The sequence below is a fragment of the Myodes glareolus genome, chromosome 5, assembly GCF_982192425.1.
Source record: "Myodes glareolus chromosome 5, mMyoGla1.1, whole genome shotgun sequence".
Taxonomy (NCBI): domain Eukaryota; kingdom Metazoa; phylum Chordata; class Mammalia; order Rodentia; family Cricetidae; genus Myodes; species Myodes glareolus.
Window position 1 is genome coordinate 47,011,472 of NC_142030.1, and position 17,413 is coordinate 47,028,884.

Sequence of the window (17,413 nt, forward strand, 5' to 3'; positions counted from 1 at the left end):
AGGTTCAAAAATAAAATTTGTGAAAAGTCCCTAGACACGAGCCAATCAGGATTGAACCCATCACCCTACACTCTGCTAATGTAACTTTTCTGGGTTTTACCTTTAAATAATGCCCTCTAGGAGGACAGGGTACCTTTTCTCACTGCTGTGCTGACAGGTCCCTGCTGGCTTGAAAATTTACACATGATAGACCTTGCTTTTGCATTTCAGTGAATTGGTCTCTCTGGTGATCTTTTGGGGTCTCCATAGACTGGACATAACAACTGGGGGCTCGTCCGGGATCCCCAGAGATCCCCATCAGGACCACCAACCCCGAAGGTTTATTCTGATAGACTGCAATAAGTCTATCTGTGTTCTAAGTCCTGTCTATCTGTCTTCCATTTTTTTTTTGTCTGAATCTGAATCTGAACAGGTCAGTTTGCCCCAGTGGATGTGCTAGAGGGCCAACCTGGGGGAATCAAGAGATATCCCCTTTCCTCGTCTGAATGGGGGTCTTTCATCTGAGGCCATCCCATCAGGGATCCAGTGGGGCCCGTCTGTAACTCTGAATCTGAAGTCTCTGGTGATCAGGTAGCCTTATTGAATGGTTCCTGTCCCATTAGTATGGTTTTTGATCTTGTTGAGGCCAAATCTCTGGGCTCTCCACAAACCAAACTGTCTGGTACCAGTGGGAGTCTGTTTTGGACCCTCTGTCTAACTGTTCTGTTTGTTGGTCTTGTGTATTCTATCTTTGCATCTGTGTTGATGACTGACTTGACGGACAGACCATGGGTCATTTTCTGTTCTTCCAAATGGTCCTCTTTCAACGTGGGCCAGCCCCTGGGATCTTTACACCTGCATTTGACTTTTCCTAAGGTTGAGGACATTGTTTTCTGGCCTCGCACAGGAAACCCAGACCAGATTCATTTCATTGTGACCTACCAGGGTCTCATCGACCGAGTCGATGACCCCTCCCACGGGTTAAGCCTTTCCTTATGCCTAATCTGACTGCACCCCCTTCGCCTTTACAAGTTTTCCTCTGCTGCATGCCACCCTGCCCCACCCATCCCATGCCGATGGTTGGGTTTCCTCAGCCTGCCCTGAGGGCCGCGGGTCTCGATTTCTGGCCAAACCTGGCCAAGGTTTGGCTCTGCAGCAAAGAGTAATGAGTCAGTCACTGACTATAGGTATTAAGCTTTAGTGACTGTGTTATGACACTATAACCAGACTTCCCTCCACCAGAGCTGCTTTGGTCATTAAGATCTGATGGGTTATAAATATATGTCATCATTTAGAGGGGCTGGTAACAAATTACTATTGGTATGAAAAAAATCTACTGTTAGTCTCAGATGTTTCACGCTGGTACAGGATTTTGATGTAAATTTAAAGTTATTTTATTATAGTATATGCATGTTTCTGTTGTTTAAAATATTGTAGCCATACAATATATTATATACCACTGAGGGAAAACATAAAAAAGACTTTGGTAAGAGTTTTTTATATTGTCTAAGAAGCAAGAAGGACTTAGGTATGTTGTCTGGAAAGTGAGGGAGAAAGCAGGAGACTGAAAGAATGAAGAGAGAAAACATGGATTAAAGGTATATAAAAAGTTACAGAAGGGCCGGGTAGTGGTGACACAGGCCTTTAATCCTAGCACTCAGGAGGCAGAGGCAGGCGGATCTCTGTGAGTTTGAGGCCAGCCTGGTCTACAGAGCGAGTTCCAGGATAGGCTCCAAAGCTACAACAAAACCCTATCTTGAAAAACAAAACAAAAAAGTTATAGAAGGTCAGAAGGGGACGTGAGTTGTGGTTTCTCATACCCGAAAATACTGAATATGCTTGTTTTGTTGAAAAGTTTGTCTGTATAAGTTTTCTTGCAAGCATGGAGCTGAGACAGAAATGGTTTGGGTGTTTTTGCTGTCTCTGTCACCCATCACTGCTGTGGCCACATTATGGGCCTCACTTCAGAATTTATCTCTAAGCTCTGGTTCCTGGATTTGGGTTAGCAAAAGTTCAGATGCCTTTTTGGTCCGTTCTTTATTGAAAAGCTGGCTCTAGAGTTGGATTATGACCCTTCCTTCTCTAGACCCATGCTTATTTAACAGTTTCCTCTGTCACCCTGTCTGTCTGAGCCCCTGACACAATGACTAGGAGAAGAAAACAAAGCAGAACAATCAAAAAATTTGAACTTGGTTCATGTGAACATTCTTTACCTTCACATTTTTAGGTTTATTTTGTTAGAATGATCAAAAATCTGTTAAAATTAAAATAAAACTAGTTAAAAGTTAATTAGTAACACTGGGAACTGATAACTTAAAATCTATGCATGGGTAATTTTAAAGAAGTCATAAGGCATAATTCCATTTTGGATTTTAGATTGCTATTTTGCTAGAAAACAAATGGATGCCAGATGATTTCAACACCATCTTAAGTAAAGGTGACCACGTGGAGTGGGCCTAAATAGGAGGCAGCAACAGATCTCTAAGATAGTTTGGACTAGGGTAGATTTTTGCATGATGACTCATGTCCCATTCCGAAAACAAGATTTAATATGTATTAAATATATGTAAATATGATTTAAAGTATTAAAGCTGCACCTCAATGTTTTTATACTCAAAAATGTATCTTGCTCTGCCAGCTGGACTTTGTTAACTTAAGTGTCACCCAGGTGATAATGGTTATACAGACATAAAGGGATCATAGGAAACAGCTGAGGTTTACAAATGTATGGCAGGACTAGAGTGCCAAAGATTGTGGAGTTACAAGAATGAACCAGTGCTAGGTGATAGTCACCAAAAGCACCAGCTACAGTGAAATGGAGCAGGCAGAGATCTAAAAAATAGGCTATGTATGTGCTGTTGAGGGTGGGGCCAAAGAGGAACTTTATTTTTGATATTGCAGGAAGACATTTAAGAGATTTTAATTTTTTTTAGATTTATTTATTATGTATACAATGTTCTGCCTCCATGTGTTCCTGCAGGCCAGAAGTTGGCACCAGATCTTATTACAGGTGGTGTGAGCCACCATGTGGTTGCTGGGAATTGAACTCAGGACCTCTGAAAGAACAATCAGTGCTCTTAACCACTGAGCCATCTCTCCAGCCCTGAGATTTTAATTTTTTAAAAATTTAAAAAATTCTTAAATTTATAAGGCTGTGGTTATAAAATGTTTTATTGTTAATATTTGAACTTAAAAGGTTAAAAATAAAAATTAGGGTCACAGCCGTAAGTACCAAAAACTAACCAGAAATGGAAATGTTCATTTCTTGTAATATGGAAGACAATGACCTAGGCAGTTTGACAGAGGGCTTGGAACAGCACCCAAGCCTATGAATCTCAATCTTTTGTGGGTTGTACAGGGGTAGTCTGGGACCACCTGCATGTCAGATGTTTGAACTAAGATTCATAACATAGGTAAAATTGCAATTGTAAAATAACAATGGGAAAAATTTTGTAATGGGAGGATCACAATGTAAAAAATGATATTGAAAGGTCAAAGCATTAAAAATATTAGCTAATGTTTTTAAAAAATGCATTTCCTTGTTCAAGGTCTATTCAGGCTTAAAAACTGCATGCTTAACCTCCTTGTCTTTGCTAACTTTGTTGGGTTTAATTTATTTGAATATACTGAGTCATATTTTTTTTATTGATACTAAGGGAAACTTCAACTAAAAAATTGTTTTCTAAGGCTCATACTTAACAGAGATAAAACTACAAAGTCCTTTTCACCAGGCCAGGTATTCAGACAAAGCTCCCATTCCCTCAGGTTGCTTACAGAAAGTTCTTACTGCCTAAAAAGTGTGTTGCCCTCCTTATCTCTGACAAAAAGGAACTTGTGGCTGTGGTGCCTTAGAACTTATCAAGGGCCATGGTAGCTCCTAGGCTCCCTCCTATTCCCATTTCGCCCTGTGACCATTTTTTTTTTTTTTTTTTGCCTTTCCAGGAGACAGCATTAACAGCTGGATACAAACTTGTTCTGTTTTTATCCTCAGAATGACTAATTCAGTTTCTTTATTGGCTTCAATTCAAAACAATTATAGAATGTAAAGTTCTAATCTTATGAAAGCTGCTAACTTATTATAGACTGTTAAGAAAAACAATAGAAATTGGTACTAAGAGTAGGCTATTGTTGTGATGAACTTGGCTATGTTGGTTTGCGATTGGTAGATGGGGTGTTGTGGAAAGAATTTGGAGATTTAGACCAGAAAACAAAATGAAACATACAGAGAATGGAGCTCTAGGAAGGGGAATGCTGCAACCAAGTCATTTGCTGGAGAGAGGAAGATTAGCATGTTTGAGGAGAAGCTTGTTCTGCCCTAGAACAAAGGAAAAAGGTGATCTGTGTAAGACCACCACCTAGCCAAGCCTCCAATGTGTAAAAGTCAACCTAAGGCATCTTTGTGATGGTAAAAATAAAACGGTGCCTTTCCCCAAGTGGCTGCAGCAGAGGCCACAGAGGCCATGAGGAGCTTGGTGGTAAAACGCTGCAGTTCCCAGTTCCCAGAATAGCCCACAGGGCCAAGAGGGTCAGCGGGTCCCAGGCAGGGAGCCACATGGTGGGTGAGAGACAGAGACCTACTAGGCATGCCATGCAGAGAGGCATTTATTTTATTTAGTGAGTTATGGAAGGGAAAGGGAAAGGGGGTACAGCGAGAAGGGGAAGAGGAGAGAGAGAGAGAGAGAGAGAGAGAGAGAGAGAGAGAGAGAGAGAGAAGAGAAGAGAAGAGAAGAGAAGAGAAGAGAAGAGAAGAGAAGAGAAGAGAAGAGAAGAGAGAAGAGAAGAGAGAGGTCTTGTGCAACTGCCCACTGCAACCACTTGGGGACCTGCACTGTTTTATTTTTACCATAACAATCTTCTGATCTTAGAAAGCAGCTGAATAAAAAAGCACTGATGCTCATGTGATCCAAGGGCCCCACCCTAAGCTTGTAGCAGTACGTGGCTGTGTTGTCCCATGGTGCTGGCTTTAGATATGAAGGAGACAACAGTGAGGGGGTCATACATCCTCCCTCTGTGGCTTCAGAGCGCCTCTGAGACCAGGCAGCACGTGCCAGAGTGTCCCTGCATGAAGTCCCCCGTGTGTGGAGCTGTGACAGGGAAGCTTGGTTGCAGTGGACACAAGACTTTGGAGATGTCAACACCGTGAGAAATCTGCCAAGGAGAGCTGCATATAAGGAGCAGGGACCAGCCCAGGAGAGAGGTGTGTGCTACAGGCTGGAAAGTTGGAGCTATCTAAGCACTTGATAGAAAATGCAGAGCTACAGGATTTGGTGTTTGTCCTGCTGTTCTGTTCTTGCTTTGGTCCAGGATTTTCTTACTATGTTCCACTCCCATCCTTTTGGGACAGTAATTTAAATTCTGTGTCATATGTTGGAAATATGTGATTTACCTTTTGATGTTACAGACAGTTACATTCTGAGACGCTTTGCATCTTAGAAGAGACTGTAGGCTTTCAAACAGTGTTGAGACTGAGAGACTCCATGGACTTCTGAAGTTGCACTAAATGCACTTTGCATCACATGGCCACGAGCCTATGAAGACCAGGGAGCGAGACATAGTGGACTGAATGAAAAATGTTCCCCGTAGGCTCCAGTATTTGAACTCCCGGGTTCCCATCAGTAGCAGTGTGGGAACATTAGGAAATACAGCTTCCTGGAAGAAGAACTCACCGGGGTTGGGCTTTGGCGTTATATATATCCTTGTCCTACTTTCAGTGTGCTTTCTTGGCTTCGTGCTCACGGTGAAGGATGTGAGCTCTCAGCTTCTTGTTCCAGCCACCATGCTTGCTGCCTGCTGCCTGCTGCCCCCACAATTATAGACATTAACCCTCTTGAACTATAAGCCCTTTGCCTCGGCATCATTTCTCCAGCTCCTCAAGTTTTTATTTTAAAATGCTTTAAAATTATTTGTGTGTGTGTGTGTGTGTGTGTGTGTGTGAAGTACATACATACACATGCCCTTGCCATGGCATTTGGAGATCAGAGGAAAAGTTCTGGTAGTTGGCTCTTTCCTCTATAAGTGTATGGAAATGGTTGTGAGACTAACTGTAATGGTTTAGATAAAACAGCACAGTTCTTCAAGGGGTGGCAGCAGGCCATGAGGGCAGCCAGGTCCCACCACCAAGGCCTCTGTGGGTCCCAGGTGGGTGGGAGGCAGCGAGTGAGAGACCTTGGCCGGTCAGCGGGTCAGCTGGTTCCACGAGGAGCCACGGCGGTTGATCTGAGACAGATAGGCACGCCATGCAGAGAGAGGGTTTGGGTATAGTTTATTCAATGGGTTATGGAAGGAAAGGGAAGAAGGAGAGAGAGAGAGAGAGAGAGAGAGAGAGAGAGAGAGAGAGAGAGAGAGAGAACAGAGAGTGGGGAGTTGGGGGCAGGAATGGAGGATGCAACTACCTCTTTTGAAGAGAGACTGGACAGAGAGAGAGCCTGTAGGTTGGAAGGGGAAGGAAGATCCTCTTGCCTTGGCAGAAGGGTGGGGGGAGTGGTCAGGGCTTGTCTCATAAAGGAACAGGACAGACCATTATATTCCCATACCATAAGCACTGGACAGGAGCAAAGAGACCAGCTACCCTAGGATGTGACCAGCATCCAGTTTTCTCAGGTTCTGCCCCCCCAAGACGACACCCACGAATAAGCAGGAAGCAGGCTTGAGAATCCACTGTCCCAATTCCTTTAACCTGTTGTGCCTAACCTTCTGCCTTTTTTTTTGATTATAAAAAAGAGATGGGAATGTAATAGTCTGTCCTGTCCCTTTAAGAGACGTTGTCCCTTTAAGAGAGGTTAATCCTAACCCTAACCTCTCTTTGGAAGAGGTCTCTCTTCAGAAGAGGTGGCTGTGGTGTCCTCCTCTGCTCCCCCACTTTCCCCCTCTCTACCCCTTTCCTTTCCTTCCATGACCCACATAATAAACTACACCCAAACCCTCTGCATGGCATGCCTATCTGTCTCAGGTCACTTGCCATGACTCCTCTTGGGACTAGCTGCTCCACTGATCTGCTGAGGTCTCTCACTCGCTGCCTCCCTCCCACCTGGGAACCACAGAGGCCTCGGGTGGTAGGACCCAGCTGCCCCTCGTAGCCTGCTGCTGGCCCTCAGGGGAACCACAGCATTTTATCTAAACCATAAGACCAACCTTTATGAGCCCTGGTGGCATACCCCTTAATCCTAACACTTGGGAGGCAGGCGGACCTCTGTGAGTTCAAGACTAGCTTGGTCTCTACAGGAAGGGTTCCAGGACAGCCAGGGTTACACAGTGAAACCCCGTCTCCCAAAACCAAAGCCGAGAGAGAGAGAGAGAGAGAAAGAGAGAGAGAGAGAGAGAGAGAGAGAGAGAGAGAGAGAGAGAGAGAGAGAGAGGAGAGAGGAGAGAGAGAGTTAGTTCTGGAAATGGAATTCATGTCCTATAGCTCTAGTGAGCCTAACTTCTCAAATTTGACACTGGCCATATGGACCAGGTGTCTTGTGCCTACTGAATACATATTTCCACCCAGGTACTAGCCATGCATTCATTAAGTTCATAGCTTGAAATCAAGGCCCACTTGTTGGAAGCATTTCCTGAGTTTATGAGGTAGCACCAACCACCTTGTCTTCTTTGTGTTCCAATATTACAAGCATTGGGAAGACCGACTTGTTGGACAAAAAGTTTATTTACTTGGGAACTGTATTTGGAAATGAAGCTTTGAACAAGAGAACTTTTAAAGGAGGCTACGACAAGCAATTTGAATACGAATTTGAATACCAGTTTGAAGATTGGTGTTTGCTATACCATGATATTTTAACAAGAAATACAGTACTAACTCACATACAGCTATTCAGATTTTATAAACTCTTTACCCCTTTCCAGATGAAATAAAATGATCAGAGAAAGAAACACAAGTAGAGATCATAGTCTTATATCACTTATGTGTGTATGCATTGCTTGGAGAATCTTTCCCTGGGAGGATGTAAACAAATACAGGGCAGGAGCAATAAATCAAAGCAGGACTCCTCAAAGTCCACCTTGGAGTACCTATAAGTTAATTTGGCTACTTAGAGAGCATGGCTGAGGAGTTGCTTACAGGAGTGTGGGAGGCCCCAAAACATCTGCACCACCAGCAAGTTCCACTGCAGCATGGAAGAGGGCATAACTTCTCCACGGCTGCATAGCCGGAGTTCCACAGTCTACATACCCCAGCCCTTCTGAGACCCGAGGCTGCCTGCAATTGGACAGCGTTACATACAGATTGCCAAAGGGACAGGAGGGAGTAACATTATTTTCACTGCAGGGAGATCTTACTAAGCAAGTGGAGTTTCCTGAGATTAAGAACAAACTTGGATTCCTTAAACATTATTATAGACAAAGCAGATTTTCAAACAAACCATACCCAGGACTAATGAGGAAAAAGATAAATTTGACCCAAATTCTTTTCTACGGTTGAGTATATGTGACCACAATGGCCACAAGAGGTATCACCCACAAGGACACCAGCATGAGTAAAAGATTCAGGTGCAGATGGCACGGTCAGTCCGTCATCTGAAGAAGAAAAACCAAAGCTCACACCTGGGACAGATTTCAGCAACTAGTTAATAAACACCACCTTGCTGTGTTGCTGCGTGTTGTACTTTCCCATTACAGATTCACAGTCCGCTCTGAAGGAGTAAGTTAAACTTTCATAAGTTCAGAAATAAACGTATTTTTCTTGTTTCCACGTCAGATATTGGGCATATTCCAGTCACTTCCCGCCATAAATCATCAATAAAAAGTTTTATTTTTACAGAAGCATTATTTACTTACTATACACTATTTGTTTACTATGTAAATAAGGGCAAGGAAAAAAAATGGAGCCGGGACACTACAACCACTGCCCATCACAAATAGACTTCAGGTTTTGATTTTAAAGACAGGGTCGTCAGGGAGGTAGCCTAGGCTGGCTTTGAACTGGGTACACAGATGAGGATTAAGTTCCTGATCCTCTATCTCTCAAGCGCTGAAATTGCAGACGTGTACCATCATGCCCAGTTTCTTTGCAGACCTTTAAATCTGAAAGCGCTATATTCTGTTTTGCAACTGACGCCTGCTAACAAATACTCTCGGCGTCTTTGCACATTACGAAACAGTCACCCGCAGCATTGTTTTCAGTGGCTGCGTGGCATTTGGATGATCTGTTCAAACGACCTCGGTTTCATGAGTTCTATTCGCTGCTTTCCTCCCAGATACCGGGGAGGCCTGACTGAGGCTACAGCGTTTTTGTCTTCCTCGGAGTGTCCCGAGGAAATGACTCCATCCCTTTTCTGGCAACACCGACACATCTGTGTGTCATCGCTGTGTCTCAACTAGAGGCAGCTGAGAGGCGAGCTCACAACCCCGGAGCCCGGCGGAAGTCCTGGGCTTGTCCGACCTCTGACACCAGGCGCCCGTATCCGGGCGGAAATGCATCTGTGGGCCAGTGTGCACATGCGCATAAGGTGGGCGCCGGCAGGTCTTGTTTCAGGTAGCGGCCGCGGTTGGCCCTGGCGGTGGAGTGCACCCGGGCTTCAGGGTGGGGGTGGGGGCGTGGCGTGCTCGTGGAGCCCTGAGAGTTCCTAATCCTGACCCCTTGTACTGCCGGTCCGCCTGCCTGCCACGGCTGCGCGGGCTGTGGCGGGGCCTCCGGAAGTAGGTAGAGGGCGCCTCCTAGAATAGGTCCGCGATAGCCGTGGGAGTGCCACGTAGACTCAGCCCACACCGTACAGTAATCCTCGGTGAGCCCAAAGACGGATGCCCGCAGCAATCGGATCAGAGTGGGCTGGCCTCGAGGCTTTCCTTGTCCAATTTTCCTGAGAACTAGTGAGCTGGCTATCAGTTGGCTGTTTGAGGTCCCTCGTAGTTTAAACACGAAATTTGTGTCCAAACGACGGTGGCATTTCTCTGCGACCGTTTGCACATGACGGCAAGCACATCTAGGGTAATCGTTAGACCCTTCCGTTGTTTAAATGGCCCTTTCTGTCTCTTGTGGTCTGTTCCAGGAATAAATGTGTTTCTGATCTTGTGAATTTCAACCATGTTATCCAACGGCTTACAAAAATTTCTAAAAGCCGCAGTCTCTCCTCCACATCCAGCGTCATGCTGTTGGTTAATAAGCAAACGCCAGTCTTCTGGAGCTCTGCCAGCAGCCACGTTGCGTAGGCGAGTTGTCATCACAGGCATCGGGCTGGTGACCCCACTTGGTGTTGGCACTCAGCTAGTTTGGGATCGGCTTCTCCGAGGAGAAAGTGGGATTGTTTCTGTAGTTGGTGAAGAGTACAAGAGTATTCCTTGCAGTGTGGCTGCTTATGTGCCAAGAGGTACTGAGGAAGGCCAGTTCAATGAACAGAACTTTGTGTCCAAATCGGACACGAAGTCCATGTCATCTCCCACCATCATGGCCATCGGGGCAGCAGAGTTGGCCCTGAAAGACTCCGGCTGGCATCCGAAGTTAGAAGCAGATCAGGTGGCTACTGGTGTTGCCATTGGCATGGGCATGGTTCCTCTTGAAGTTGTTTCCGAAACGGCTTTGATGTTTCAGATCAAAGGTTATAATAAAGTCAGCCCGTTCTTTGTCCCTAAGATTCTGATCAATATGGCTGCGGGACAGGTCAGCATTCGCTATAAACTCAAAGGCCCCAATCACGCAGTGTCCACAGCCTGCACAACAGGAGCGCATGCAGTGGGAGACTCCTTCAGATTTATAGCCCACGGTGATGCAGATGTGATGGTGGCTGGGGGCACAGATGCTTGCATTAGTCCATTATCTCTTGCTGGGTTTTCTAGAGCCCGGGCTCTGAGCACAAACCCGGATCCCAAGCTGGCCTGCCGACCGTTTCATCCAGAGAGAGATGGTTTTGTCATGGGTGAGGGCGCTGCTGTGCTGGTGCTAGAAGAACATGAGCATGCTCTTCAGAGAGGTGCCCGGATCTATGCAGAAGTTCTGGGCTATGGACTGTCAGGGGATGCTGGTCACATAACAGCCCCTGATGCTGAAGGAGAAGGTGCCTTCAGGTAAAGACGTTCTGTTCAGAATTTTTTTTTCCTATAAGACACTACTAGAACTTCAAATTAAAAAAAAAGTTTCCTGGTTGTGGTGTATAATATGTATATTTTCTATCTTAGACTGAATGTATTTTTTTAAAAAATTCTTTGCTTGAAATGTTTGAAAACATTCAAACATCTTTAAACAAAAATTGAATTAATTTTAGTCAAATCCAGTAGAGCTGTGTCTTTGCTGACTCCCTGTGTCCCCCTTTCTGCTTGGCAATCGTTCTGCTCCCTCCTCAGTCTCCCCTTGAATCCTTAGCAGACCTGGAGAATACAGACGAAGCCTGCTAGGTGTGTCTGACTGAGTTCTGTTCCTTACAGAGCAGCATTTCTCCGCTGCATCGCCCTGAAGTCTTGCTAGTGTGCTGCCTGTGGATTCTGACCGTGGATCTAGGTAGACACTCAGAAGTCTACATTTCTAGCCAGCTCTAGACTAAAGACTGTACTTTGAAAACAGTCTGAGATAATATGTTACTTTCTTAGCTTAGACCATGCTATGTTTTGTCTAATTAAATCTGCCAGGAGTTCACGGGATTTCCTGTAAAGGCAAATACTAGCTATTTTTGGCTTCGTGGATCATAGGGTCTCTGCTATGACACTCAGGATGGAGCTTACCCGGTGTACATGGAAACCTCTATTTCTTTCACACAAGCTCCTCAGGTGAACGATATCCTGTTAAAATTAACTTCATTTGATAATTTTCTTTTCTTCCTAGATGCATGGCTGCTGCTGTAAAAGATGCAGGTGTGTTGCCTGAACAGATATCCTATGTCAACGCACACGCCACCTCCACACCACTGGGTGATGCTGCTGAAAACAGAGCCATCAAGAGGCTCTTTGGAGATCACGCCGGTGCCCTTGCTGTATCCTCCACAAAGGGAGCCACCGGGCATCTGCTGGGGGCTGCAGGGGCGGCTGAGGCAGCTTTTACCGCACTGGCTTGTTATCATCAAAAACTACCACCGACTTTAAACCTGGATTGTACAGAGCCAGAATTTGATCTCAATTACGTTCCACTGGAGGCGCAGGAATGGAAAACCGAGGGTCGGCGTATTGGACTCACCAATTCCTTTGGGTTTGGTGGTACTAACGCAACACTTTGTATTGCGGGCATGTGAACATTGGCTTTTAATTGTCATAAATGTATAAACGATATGCACATACATGTTTAATATCAATGATCAAATGTCTTTAACACAATTGGTGTTTGTAATAGTGTAATTTTTGCTAGGGAAGGGGCTGCCCAGTGCCTTGTGGCTCTTTACAGCAACTTGACATCTCCTGTGAGATTTCTGTGGCAACTAGTGACAGCCAGATTTGTCTCTAGACATTGCCTTATGTTTTCTGGGGGACAAAATAGCCTGTATACGTGAACTGTTGATTTGTATTTTCCTAATGCTCTGAATCAAATAACTTTTGGTGCTATTTCCTCCACTCCTGTCCTTTTCGGGAATTTATTTAGAGCAACTCCTCCAAGCAAGGCTGTGTTGCTGCATGTTGTAACTCCAGGGACACCATTTTGTATAGGATATAGGAAGGATATGATACATGTAGGATGGTGTGTCATCAGTCAGCATCCTCTGAGGACAGTTGTCAATTAGTGATGAACTCTTCATCGATTTAGGTGTTGTTAATGGAATTTCTCCAAACTCTCAAGTGTTCATTTCTCAGAAGGAGGAAGTGAAACTGGTTTGACATTTTTTATTCTGGGTGTATTTGTGCTGTGAAGAATAGACAAAGATCTTTTGAAAAGAAACTCTCGGTAAATGAGGCCCCCTTTCCTCAGTCTCCCTTTGTGCTGTGGCAGGGTTCTACGAGCTTCCAGCTCTAAGAGCCAGTGGGCCCTCTACTTCCTGCCTTGGGGAGTTCTCTCAAGCCAGAGGAGCAAGTTCCCCAGAGATGACACCCAGCCCGGATAGTGGAAGCGTTTGGCAGGCTGCCTTCTACTGGAGAGCGAGAACTCCACTTCCATGCAGACTCTCAGGCTCGCAGTAACATGGAGCTTCATGCCCCAGCTCAGACACCTTTAACCACTACTCTGTGCCCAGTCAGTTTTTATGGTTTTTATTCCTATCCCACAAGTCATCCCCAAACAAACTGCCTTTTCTCGGGCTCTGCCTTCGCAGTGGCTCACGCACTGAGGGAGTCAAGAGGATAAATGTTTTTCTGCCCTTCTGCAGAAATGAGTGCCTTTCCTGCATGTTACTTAACATTTCTTTTTTTTTTTCTTTTTTGTTTTGTTTTGTTTTTTTGATTTTTCGAGACAGGGTTTCTCTGTAGTTTTTGGTACCTGTCCTGGAACTAGCTCTTGTAGACCAGGCTGGCCTCGAACTCACAGGGATTCGCCTGCCTCTGCCTCCCGAGTGCTGGGATTAAAGGCCTGCGCCACCACCGCCCGGCTCCTGCATGTTACTTAAAACTTTGCCCTTGTTTTAATGTTTTTTAGAGTTTTAAAATAACGTGTATTAATGTTTTCCCTGCATATATGTACGCGCACCATGTGTGAGCCTGGTGCACCAGGAGTCCAAAACAAAGCATCAGATCCCCTGGCACCTCTGTTAAGGATGGTTGTGAGTCACCACACAGGTGCCTAGAGCCAAATCCTCTACAAGAGCAGCTGTCTCTTCCCTGTTGAGCCATCTCCCCAGCCCCTTGTCCTTGGTTTCCAAAATCTGTGTAGGGGTAGGGGGTCATGTCTGTGGGCACCTGTGCCACAGTGGTGGTCAGAGGACAACTTTGTGGAGTTGGTTTTCTCCTCCCACTTTCATAGCTCGGGCCCTTCCCATGAAAATGGAAAAACAAGAACTTGTCATGGTTTCAGTTCCTCAGTGTCTGTGGGTTCTGGTTGGCTTCTGGAACTTTCCAGTTGTCTTCTGTTCCCTGCACCTGCTGTGTTGCAAACTTCCTGCACCAGCAGGCAGCTGGTCACAAGCTGCAGTTCAGAAACCGCTTAGGCCTTTCTCATAGTTGGGTAGTGCCTGATCCATAGAGGAAGCCCCCACCTCGGTGATTTTGCTTCTCAGACTGTATCTTTAATATAAGAGGAAACGATGCGATAGGGGTTCGTTACCACGATTGGTTTCAGAAATCTCACTGGCTGTAGAGAGAGGTGTGGGCCCCAAGAAAGCTTGAGTCCTTGAAGGGAATCGAGCCAGAAGGGTGTTGGGAAGGTAAACAGGATATGGTGACTCATTTGCGTTCCAAAGTACATCAACGGTGCTTTGTGAAACCAGTTCTAAGGGGCGGGCAAATCTGTTCTCAGTGTAGTGAGAGGAGTTTTGATAAATGCGCTTGCATATCTGTAAATAGTGTTTCAGTCAAAACGGGCATTTACATCACATCTAGAACTGCTTTGTGACCTGTTAGAAGAAGGCATCCCAGGGTTCTTCTGTTATGCCGTGTCCACTCTCCAGGACAGAAAAGTACCCTCTTTGTTCAAGCTGACCTATGCTAAGTTAGAAAAGGAAGTCATCTCAAGTCCCATAAAAATCTCTAGCCCTTGAGGAGAGGCTGGGTTTTCAGATTCCCAGATCCACCCCTTGCTTTGCAAAGGGACCTTTCTGTGTGCTTGCTGTTGTGTGCAAGGATTTCCTCACCCCTAATGAAAGCCTTTCTTCTTCAGCTGATTTTGTCTGCTGCATTTGAGAATTTTCCCTTCTGCTGTATGTCATGCTCAAAAAATTCCCTTTTAATTCTTTTTTTTTTTCTTTCCTTTTTTCTACTTGTTTCTGCCTTCCCATTCCTGGGGTTGTAGGTGTCTGCCCCCACATCCAACTTTTTTTTTTTTGTCAGAGAATTTGAGGTCTCTATTTTTTTAATTGATTTTTATTGAGCTCTACATTTTTCTCTGCTCCCCTCCCTGCCTCTCCCCTCCCCCTTTCCACCCTCCTTCGAGGTCCCCATGATACCAATTTACTCAGTAGATCTTGTCTTTTTCTACCTCCCGTGTAGATTAGATCTATGTAAGTCTCTTAGTGTCCTCATTGTTGTCTAAGTTCTCTGGGATTGTGGTTTGTAGGCTTTTTTTTTTGCTTTATATTTAAAAACCACCTATGAGTGAGTACATGTGATAATTATCTTCCTGTGTCTGGGTTACCTCACTCAAAATAATGTTTTCTAGCTCCATCCATTTTCCTGCAAAATTCAAGATGTTGTTTTTTTTTCTGCTGTGTAGTACTCCATTGTGTAAATGTGCCACATTTTCCTTATCCATTCTTCGGTCAAGGGGCATTTAGGTTGTTTCCAGGTTCTGGCTATGACAAACAAAGCTGCTATGAACATAGTTGAGTACATGTCCTTATGGCACAATTGAGCATCCTTTGGATATATACCCCAAAGTGGTATTACTGGGTCTTGAGGAAGGTTGTTTTCCAATTTTTTGAGAAATTGCCACACTGACATCCAAAGGGACTGTACCACCTTGCATTCCCACCAGCAATGCATGTTAGACCCTGAAGTCCAACTGCCAGGAGGAGTTGCCCCAAGAGACCATCTCTCACACCACAGTTGGTGTAAAAGCATGAGGATTTTATTAATTCTGTCATGACAGGGTCTTTCTACATTCGAGAAGCCAGAAAAACCCTGAATGGCTGGTACAGGCTACTTTTAAAGCAAAAAGCCACAGAAACAAGTGGGGAGTCTGGGGGTTGTTCTTTAACTATATGATTGACTTATTTAAAGGGCTATTACCAATAATTGGCTGGAGAGCAGTTACCAGATCAGATGAGGTAAGAGGAAACATCTGAGAGTCAAAACAACTGTGGATATCTGTGGGTTATCTTGTCCCAATTTCAGGAACGAAGCTCTATTTGGAGTACACTCACAAGGATTCAGGGAGATGGAAAGTTCCCAACATTTCAGTACGTGCATGTGTAGTTGTTAGGTCCTTGGTTCCCAGAGGAGGAAGGAACACTACTGCTCAGAAGAGTTGTCAGAAATGGCTACAGAGTTATCCTAGAGTTTTACATGCAGAAGTGTTCCTTTTCCCCCACAGCCTCTCCAGCATATATTGTCATCAGGGTTTTTGATCTTGGCCATTCTTACAGATGTAAGATGGAATCTCAGAGTTGTTTTGATTTGCATTTCTCTGATGACTAAGGATGTTGAACATTTCCTTAAGTGTCTTTCAGTCATTTTAGATTCCTCTGTTGAGAGTTCTCTGTTTAGGTCTGTACTTCTTCTTTTTTTTTTTTTAATTGAGTTATGTGTTCTTTTGGTGTCCAATTTCTTGAGTTTTTTGCACATTTTGGAGATCAGACCTCTGTGTGATGTGGGGTTAGTGAAGATCTTTTCCCATTCTGTAGGCTGTTGTTTTTGTCTTGTTGACTGTGTCCTTTGCTTTACAGAAGCTTTTCAGTTTCAGGAGGTCTCATTTATTAATTGTTTCTCTCAGTGTCTGTGCTGCTGGGGTTATATTTAGGAAGTGGTCTCCTGTGCCAATGCCCCTTTTAATTCTTAACTGGGGGAGAAAACCCAATCCAAACCCCTAGATGGTAACATCAGTCACCCTCAGCCATCATTTTTGGTGGGCCATGGTGGCCGCCTTGGTGCTGTAACCAGCTTTGCATTCCTAAGTAACGTGAATCATTCATTGGTGTTTGTCCTCTATCTTTTTCATGCACAAGTGGGAGGACCAGAGTTTAGACTCCCAGCATCCACACAGATGCCAGGCGACTGGCCTGCCTGTAATTCTAATGTGGTTCAGATCCTGCCTACTCAGTTCTATGTGTTTATTATTGGTCATAGGTATGGGATCTGTGTGACAGTTCTGAGGGTCTCTGTCTTGAGTATGTGTCACAAGACACTGGAGTTCAGACATGAGGGCATAACACAAGCTATGCAAATAGGCCACTTGGATAGTGTTGGGTCCACTTCCACCACTTTTGCTAGCTGGGTGTATTTTGTGTGAGGTTCTGCACAGCTAGTGAGTAAGGTCGATTAATGTGAATTGGCAGTAATTGCCTCTACTGTGCAGGTGCTTCTGGTGAGTGTAAAGTGACTCAGAAGGCCTCTCTCTTAAAAGGTCCACTCATATGGCCCTAATCAAAATACTCTCTCATTCCAGTCCATACTTCCTAGACCCGTAACTAAAAGCTAGGACTTCTTTATACATTTTCAGTTTGGGGGATACTCTTGCTACCAAAGTGTGATGGTTTGAAAGAGAAATATACTCCACAGGCCATGCATTTGGACACCTGATCTCCAGTTGGTGATGCTGTTTGGGTTAGGAACCATTAGGAGGGATAGTCTTGCTGGAGGAGGCAGGTCACTGGAGGTGGGCTTTGAGAGTCTATAGCCTTGTCCCTCTTCCGCTTTGCTATCTGTTCTCTGCAAATGGTGAAGCGGTGACCTCTCAGCTTTCTGCACCAGCTGTTTCCGTTGAAGTGGAAGGAAGGGATCAGGG

General features: G+C 44.8%; 1 protein-coding gene across 2 annotated transcripts; it reads left to right on the forward strand.

Annotated features, from left to right (window-relative positions):
- Positions 1–9,108: 9,108 nt before the first annotated feature.
- Oxsm (3-oxoacyl-ACP synthase, mitochondrial) lies at positions 9,109–12,210 on the forward strand. Of its 2 annotated transcripts, none has more exons than XM_048421457.3 (3): positions 9,109–9,422; positions 9,963–10,974; positions 11,726–12,210. In XM_048421457.3, exons 2-3 carry the CDS (start codon positions 9,998–10,000, stop codon positions 12,126–12,128), a joined length of 1,380 nt encoding a protein of 459 aa, XP_048277414.3. In that variant the 5' UTR covers positions 9,109–9,422; positions 9,963–9,997; the 3' UTR covers positions 12,129–12,210. The 2 variants fall into 2 exon arrangements, with proteins under 2 accessions (XP_048277414.3, XP_048277413.3); XM_048421456.3 differs by having other exon boundaries at positions 9,110–9,448.
- Positions 12,211–17,413: the final 5,203 nt, after the last annotated feature.

Excerpts from the sequence above, each read along its gene's own strand:
- Oxsm (XM_048421457.3), top strand. The coding sequence starts at position 9,998 with ATGTTATCCAACGGCTTACAAAAATTTCTAAAAGCCGCAGTCTCTCCT. Across the intron at positions 10,975-11,725 it reads GAAGGAGAAGGTGCCTTCAG|ATGCATGGCTGCTGCTGTAA; the intron begins GTAAAGACGTTC and ends TTTTCTTCCTAG.